This window comes from Theobroma cacao, chromosome 7 (genome assembly GCF_000208745.1).
Source record: "Theobroma cacao cultivar B97-61/B2 chromosome 7, Criollo_cocoa_genome_V2, whole genome shotgun sequence".
NCBI classification, from domain to species: domain Eukaryota; kingdom Viridiplantae; phylum Streptophyta; class Magnoliopsida; order Malvales; family Malvaceae; genus Theobroma; species Theobroma cacao.
In genome coordinates this window covers 6,604,349-6,612,939 of record NC_030856.1, presented here as the reverse complement: position 1 = coordinate 6,612,939, position 8,591 = coordinate 6,604,349, and the positions used below count along the sequence as shown (strand labels likewise).

General features: G+C 34.3%; 1 protein-coding gene across 1 annotated transcript; it reads left to right on the top strand.

The window, feature by feature from the left end:
• On the top strand, positions 419 to 2,635 carry LOC108662665 (peptide-N4-(N-acetyl-beta-glucosaminyl)asparagine amidase A-like). Its single transcript, XM_018124043.1, has one exon. The coding sequence runs from the start codon at positions 481 to 483 to the stop codon at positions 2,335 to 2,337; it is 1,857 nt and encodes a 618-aa protein (XP_017979532.1). The 5' UTR covers positions 419 to 480; the 3' UTR covers positions 2,338 to 2,635.

Here is an 8,591-nt window from a genome sequence, read left to right as displayed (position 1 = left end):
CGTATAACAATAACCCATTTACTATATATTTAAACATCAATTTTTAAAGGTTTTGCTTTAATTTTCTTTTTTTTCTTTTACTGCATAAACTTAAAACTGATGAGCAAATTTACTTTAATTGATTTATTTTATGACTTCAGCTTCTTGTTATCTAGCTTTCATATACCAAATACTACCTATTCTATTCTTGCATGCAATGCTTTATTCATTATGGTAAGTAGAATCTTAAGAGGTCAAAATCATGTGTACAAGTCCTTGGGCAAAGGCTGCAGCTCAATTGGGCAGGGAACACTTATCCTCCATCCTTTTCTAATTTCCAAGGGCAGTGTCATTTGAGAAAAATAATAATAATATACAAACAATTCTTTTAAAAGAAATTCAAATTTAACTCAGCAAATTTATTAGTGGTAGTCTGATTTTCAAAAAAGTAGTACTACCCTTCAAAGCAACGACCTCTCTATTCCCTACCAAGCACCTTCCATGTCTTCCTCTTGCTTCTCTTTGCTCTTCTTTCTAACCCTTTTATTTCTCCAGCCTCTCTTCAGCCAAGCCAATCTCCACAAATCCAACACCCTCCTCAAATCATCCCTTCTCTCCCAACCATCAACCAATGAAACCATCCCACCAACTCTCTTTTTTGAAGTCACCAAACCCATCAGAGTCCCAAACGCCAAGCCCTGTTCCCTCACTATTCTGCAACATGACTTTGGCTACACTTATGGTAAACCTCCTGTCGTTACAAACTACGCCTTTCCATCTGATTGCCCACATCAGGAATTTTCCAAGATTGTCCTGGAATGGAATGCCACATGTAAAGGGAGGCAATTTGACAGGATTTTTGGAGTTTGGTTGTCTGGGGTGGAGCTACTGAGGAGCTGCACAGCTGAGCCTAGAGCTACTGGGATTGTCTGGAGTGTCCAAAAGGATATCACAAGGTATACCTCATTGCTTTTAATGAACAAGACTCAAACTTTTTCTGTTTATATGGGAAATCTTGTTGACAAGACTTATACTGGTGTTTACCATGTCAATGTAACCCTATATTTTTACCCTTCTGTTGAAAAAATGAATCGTTTTGAGGAAAGAGCAGAAATTTTAGAATCTGGGGTTGGTTCTAAGGCTGATTTGATCATACCCTTTTCGCGGGATTTGCCATTGAAAGATGGGTTGTGGTATGAGATTGAGAATGCTACTGATATTAAAGTGAAGGACTTTGAAATTCCTCAGAATGTTTATCGGGCTGTGTTGGAGGTATATGTGTCTTTTCATGAGAATGATGAGGTTTGGTATGGAAATCCTCCGAACGATTATATTGCTGCAAATAATCTTACAAATTTGGCAGGGAACGGACCTTTTAGGGAAGTTGTAGTTAGTTTGGATGGTGAAGTGGTTGGTGCTGTTTGGCCTTTTACCGTGGTGTATACAGGTGGAATTAATCCTCTCTTGTGGAGACCCATTAGCGGTGTTGGTTCATTTAATCTCCCTACTTATGATATTGAAATTACCCCATTTTTGGGGAATTTATTGGATGGGAAAACCCATAAACTGGGTTTTAGTGTTACAAATGCTTTGAATGTGTGGTATATTGATGCTAATTTGCATCTATGGTTGGATAGTAAGAGCACTAAGACTGAAGGGAAGCTTTTGCAGCATGACATTGTTCCTCTCGGTGTTTCATCTGTGTCAGATTTCAAGGGTTTAAATGGAACATTCATTACAAATACAACCAGGTTCATATCCTCGACTGGATGGGTCAAGTCCTCTTATGGTACAGTCACAACCAAATCTATTCAAGATTTAAGTTATAGTAACTCAATGGTGATGGCCAAGGATGGAGATGCGCAGATCGTGCATCAGATGATCCATTTTAATGACAGTATTTATGCAAAGATGCCAGACTCTGATGCTAAATCAAAGAAATCACTCAAGAGGTTTCTTTTATACTTTTCCTCCGACTATCTCGATCAAGGAAATGGAACTTCATTGTCTGTAGCAAATTTCACATTGGGATTTAATGAGGAGAAGTTTAAAGATGCTAATGCCAGGTTGCCTAGTAGTTCACTCAGGAATTTGCAGAATGGACAGGGTATTATGGTTGTAAAGGATAACTTGGTTGTTAGTGGAGTGGGAAATACCCAACAAACATACAATTATGATAGCAGTAACTTTTGCTATTCCAGGAACATAAGCAGCTCAAACTACACCATTCTTTACGATGAAGTGGGAAAGACATGCAACAAAAGAGCAAAATTTCATGTTGGATTTGGCCTCAGCAGAAGGTGGCCTTTTCCAGCGCGAAGAGCTTTTTTACCATCTCGTGTAATTGATCCAAATTGAAATAGTAATTTGACTCATTGCTTTTGAGCTGCTTTATGTGGAGTTCTCCAATTAGATCTTCCTAGATTCGCACATGTGGATGCTCCCAATTTGTAAATACTCTTGTACCCTTTCTCTTTTCACTTTCTGTAGTTGAACGAACTCAAGTGTTTCTTTTAACTTGACTTTGGTTAGACTCTTTGTCCTAAAACTAAGCTGTTGTAACCTATTTCTTGGCATGCACTGCAGATTAGTTTATAAAGAGACATGTGGGGCATTTTCCCCACTATGGCTTTTGCTCCGAAGAGCCAAGAAAACATCTTTAATGAAATGACATATCATTTGCCTTTCAAAAAAAAAAAGTTTATGAAGAGACTGGTAGGATAAATTGTTGCGTTCTATAAAGTAGAATTTTGCAACTGAATACCCTTTTCTATCATGATTTAAGCTCTAAGTATATTCAGAGACTGCTGATGTATTATACTTCCATCCTTTGACTTTACAGAATGTTTAAAATAGTATCTGAATTAAGGGCTTCAAGAATAATCTAGTTGAAGTGAAATTTTTGATCATTCACCTTTGCCAATGCAATAATCTAGCTTGTGCTAGATTAAGATATATGCGGCACTTCTTGTGCAAGTGCATGATCTATGTAAAATGATGGAAAGGTCATTTTTCTAGCATAGCCAAAAAACTTTGTGCCGTGTTTCCTTTTTCTCGTCACTATTCTTTGTCAACAATAATATCTTTCCTTTAGATTGTACACATTGATGTTGCTTGTTCCTCATTTGCTCATGCATATTCTTGGGTCTTCAATCCAAAGTTCAATATTAAACTCTGACATTTTGCTTCAATTGATTAACTCTATGCATTGTCATGGACTGTAAATAGTAGTTTGTATTCCAGGCTAGTGACTACATCCCATAATTTGATCAGATATTTGAAGAAAAGCAGTTTCAATCATATGGATTCTTCATTTTCTTGTTGATATATGCTTGCTGCATAAACTTGAAAATATGCATGGTTTGTGCTGGTGGTAAGATGACTGCAATTAAATATGGGTACTTTACATAAACTAGAAGAGGCCTATGAACCTTTGACCACCAGTTTATCTCTGTGGTCTTGGGATGAAAGGAAAGTGCCATAATATTATCTATCATAAGCTGTTATGAAATTCCATGAACAGTGCCAAAGAAGTCTTTACTGTCATTATAAAAGCTTTATTTGCTGTAGGTGAAGTGTTTCCTTTTTTTATCTATTCAAGGAAGAAAGATCGGAATCATGCTCTGTCTCTTTGAGCGAGAAATTATATGCAAATTACTGAACCAAGTGTTCGAGTGCAGGCTTTACTGTCCAACTCATCCTTATCAATCCGTGTTTCACTCTACAGAAAAGAGTTAACAAGTGTTCTCTTGGGCTTCTTTTTTGGGATAAATTGAGATTTCTAATTTGATTTTTGGACTTCTAATTTTAAAGTGGCATGAGTGATGATTAGTGAACTCTGAAAAAAACCAATAAAACTAAAGCTGTACTTCAGGTCTACCAGAGAAGAAATTAACATACAAGTGCTCAGGAAGGGCCAAAATGATGATTAAAGGGGAAGAATGGGAAATGCTTTGTTAAAAATGGCTAGCTTTAAAGATATAGGCAAATAACCAATATTTTCTGGAAATTGGGGCAAATAATTCTAGCACAAATACCCTCAAATTTTATACTTTTGATAAACAAAATTGGTAAAGAGTAATTAGGCAATTCAATTCTCTTCTCATCAGTGGTATGTGCTCCTATTATTCTTCTGTAGTTGGTATATTGAATTGCATTTGTTCAATTTAGTACCATTAATTAAGTAGTTATTTGAGATTTCTAATATGGGTATATATGGAGATTATCAAAACATGGCAATATTAACATAATATTATTATATTATGAAAATCTATAACATTAAACAGCAATTTGATTTTATTATTTTTAACATAAAATTAAAAAAAGAAAAGAAAAATGAAATTCGATGCTATATTTAAAAAAAAAAAGGTTCCTTTTTATTATTTTTAAATTTTTAATACACATTTAATTATTATTCACATTATAATATTTAAGATTAAATACATTAACACTCTTAAGTTTTAATCATAATTCCTCGCGAGCTCATCAGTTTTCGAAATTTACAATCCATCCAAAAAGAATATCTTTCATTAGATACATAAGTCTGTCGTTAGTAAACCGTTAATGTTCTATTAGTTTAATAATGTGGCAATACTGAAAAAATAATTTTACTCTTCATTTATTTTAAAAATTACCAAATTATAATTTTTCAAAAAAAAAAATCTACCTTACCTCTCATCGGCTGGCCACCTCGCAGTCGGCCATTTCGCAACTAGACAGATCAAGGTGCTCCCTAGGGAGCATCGAGGAGAACCAGATTGGCAATTCCCAGATCTGGTGCTTCTTAGGGGAGATCCAATCGGATCTAACATTCCATAGTTAGATTCTGCCATGGGATGGCCAACTGAGTAAGAGAGCATGGTCGACCAAGTAAAGGAACGTAGCCGACCAGCTTGAAAGAAAGACAAAGAGTTAAAAAAAAAGCATTTTAGACATTTCACATTTCGATATTAATGTCGTTTACACATTTAGGACAGAGTATTTATTTTAAAAATTAATGAACGTATAATTATAATAAAAAATTACGAAAATCAGTGTATTTTATCTTAATATTTATTTTTAAAAATTAAAAAAATTCATATTTTTATCAATTAAACATCGAAATAAGTTATGAGAGTAATTCTTATTTTATTTCATTTCATTAATCAAATTACATATAATAATTATTTTATTTTATTCATATTTTATTTTTCTAAAACAATTATTTCAATTCTTTTTTTTTTAATTTCGTGAATCAAAAGGATAATTTCCAAATTTTTCTCTATATCGTGAAGCCTTTTCTAAGTTGATGGAACTTGCTTAACTTTCCCGACGATACTGGTGAAGGTGGTCTTTGCTCCATATTTGAAATAAGACACCACCGTGACCGTGCCAGCAAATAAAGCAGTGCTCTCTAAGAAACTAGAAATAACACCCATCTTACCGACGGTGTTTAACATCGCAGCAAACTTGTTTTTCGTTTCCATCACTCCTTCCACTCGGGAATAGTTTACTCACATTTCGTGCAGCACCAGTTTTTTTTTTTTAAGCATTAGTTTTTTTTCGTGCACCACCATTCTCAAATAAGTGTCAGAAGCATTATCTCTATGTTTCATAACACACCATAAGTAACAAGAAGAGACATTACAATACTTAAATAATAATATTTGATATATTTGAAATACTATTGGATGGAGGAGCATTGTGAGTACTTGTTATTATTACAAAAATAATAACAAATGAATAGATAAATAATTTTAATAATAAACTAAAATATACACAAACATAAATAAAGTACTTGTCTTCCTAAATCCATTTGTCCAAAAATAGTTAATCCATCGTAAATATTTCAATAATAAAAAAAAAATAGTTAGTCCATCAGAAAGATTTCAGTAATCACTTTGTCATCAATAAGTATTAACCCACACAACTTTAGTTAACCTAAATTATTATAAACAGTGTAAAAACCTACAAGTCCATATACCACCATCACCAAAGCCACCACCATTCCCACCACCATTACTGCCATTGTGGCCCTTTTACTTCTTGTTACTACTACCGTTGCGTGTTGCTGCTGGAGATGCAAGAATCGCTTTCACAACAGATGCCATCCTACCTTTCGTAACAAGTGCCGACCTGGCTTTCACTATCAACGTGTCAAGCTTGGAAATACCATTTCCTAATTTTTCTCTATGTTGTGAAGCCTTTCCTGAGTTGATGGAACTTGCTATAATTTACCGACGACCTTAGTGAGGTTGGCCTTTACTCTGTGTTTGAAACAAAGACACCACTGTGCCAGCAAACAACATTTCTCTCTAAGAAACCAAAAATAACACCTATCTTACTCATTGTGTTTAACATCGCAGTAGACTTGTTTTTCGTTTCCATCGCTCCTTCCACACAGCAATAGTTAACTCATATTCGTGTTGCACCAGTTTGTTTTCTCATGCGACACCATTTTTTTTTTGTACCACCGTTCTCAAATAAGTGTCAAAAGTGTTATCTTTACGTTCTATTACCAGAAGTAAGTAATAAGAAGTATAACAATACTTAAATAAATAATATTTGAGTTATTTGAAATGTTTTTAAAAAAATAAAGAGTGTTGTGAGTACTTTCTTTCGAATTGAGTCATTCTTTTCATTTTCTTTTGGATTCTTACTTTTCTTCTTTCTTCTTTAGTAAACTTATATCCCAAACTAAACTTTTCTTCATTCTTGATTAGAATTAAAAGTTTTCTAATTCCTTGCAAATTCTTTCTTAACCCAAACAGAGCATGGCACTGTTTTCCCACTCAACTTCCATGTTAGCTGCCTTTAACAAACTTATAGTTGGTATGACTGTTACTCTTCCACATAAATAGCATTAACAAATTCAAAAGACCTAAAAAGCATCCAAAGACTTTTTCTACTACCTCTATATAGGGAGCAGATGAGGATTGAATGACTAGTACGTCTTTCTCTACAAAAATGCTTACTAATTAATTCTCAATTATGAATTTAAGTTTATGATACAAGGAAAATAGTATAACTCCTGTCATGTGAATCCATGGATGCCTTAGTAAGCAATTATAAAATGAGGCAATGTCCATGACTTGGAATTAGATATTAAAAGTGTAGGGGTCAATTTTCATCAATATTTCAATATCGCCTATCACCAACCATCTGGTCACATCAATCGTTGTCACGACCCGAAACTCTCATCTAGCCATTGACAACCGCCGCGACGTCTCGATAGGCACTCATTACCCCGAATGCCGATCGAAACCCCGCAAGACTTAGCATCAACTTCTGCATCTCCCTAGTGAGCGACAGTTATTAAATCTCATATTTAAAAAAAAATCATAAGTCATTTTCAAATCAAAACAATAAAATATTACTTTCTGGCTCATAAGGGCATTTTCATCATTTTTTTTTTGAAAATACCAAAACTCACCAAAAACATGGTGTAAAAGCTAAATATATTCATACATACTTTAAATAAAATAACTGAAGAATAAAATTACTTTTACAGTAACACGTGGGCCCCCAACTGACTAAGAAGATGTAGGGCTACGAACCCTTACTTTCTAGGATGCAACTCCGAGATTAATTATCGTCTTAATCAACTATCAACAAATTGTCTTGAGCCTGAAAAATGGATAGAAAGAGGGGTGAGATTATGATTACATAATCCCAGTGAGTAAACAATTACCATCAAAAGCATTTAAAGCCGAGTAGATAGAGACAATATAAAAACGTTATATCTCAATAATGTTCATAACACAAATTTCGTTTCAATCTATACCAAACAATTTATTTTCATCAAAATTTCCCGGCTTACGAATTTCTTAAACTTGGCTCCTGCCAGAATCATTCTCGTATGTACCTTCGTCAAGGTATTCCACTGAGACCGCCAAAGTTGTTCAATGACCCATACCCATAAACATGTTTTCACATCTAACACACAGCCGTTCCTTGGCGTTGGCTGAGTCTCACTCTCACGTGGTGGCCCGAACGTGAGGTGCACTCAAATCATACCTCAGAAGATACTTCATCCAACATCTCCCTTCGGAGGTAGTTATATAATTGAGTTACCGTGCCCCTCTCATAGGCAGTCCACGGAAACCCCCACCACTGCAGTGACCGTTTAATATACCACCAGACCCATAAAAATTCCAGTAGCATAATATGGTGAATAAAATGTAATCCAGTCTACTGAGACCAATCCAAAATTGTTCATATATTTCATGCCAACCTAAAATATTTAGCCATCATGCTACCATAGTGTCATAAGCCACAATTTCAATAACATATAAAATCATAAATTTCAACACAGTCTCTATATACTCAATTTTTTCAAAACAATATTTGATTTTAAAACCAGTATAAATTTCATTTTTATTAAAAAACATTTTAATTGAAGAACATAATATTTTATAATTCAAACTCACCATTCAATAAAAACATCAAACACGTATAATTACTTTATATATTTAAGACGATAAATTATCCACTCACAGTTCTAGGAGTCGATGTACTCCTAATCCCAGTCTTCAAGCACAATTTCTGTACTTTTATCAGTGTAATTTGCTCACCACATATCCACAATTTACAATACATAATTCATCACATCAATGTTTGGCCATTATAAAATC

Coding starts and splice junctions, on each gene's coding strand:
- LOC108662665 (XM_018124043.1), top strand. CDS start 481: ATGTCTTCCTCTTGCTTCTCTTTGCTCTTCTTTCTAACCCTTTTATTT.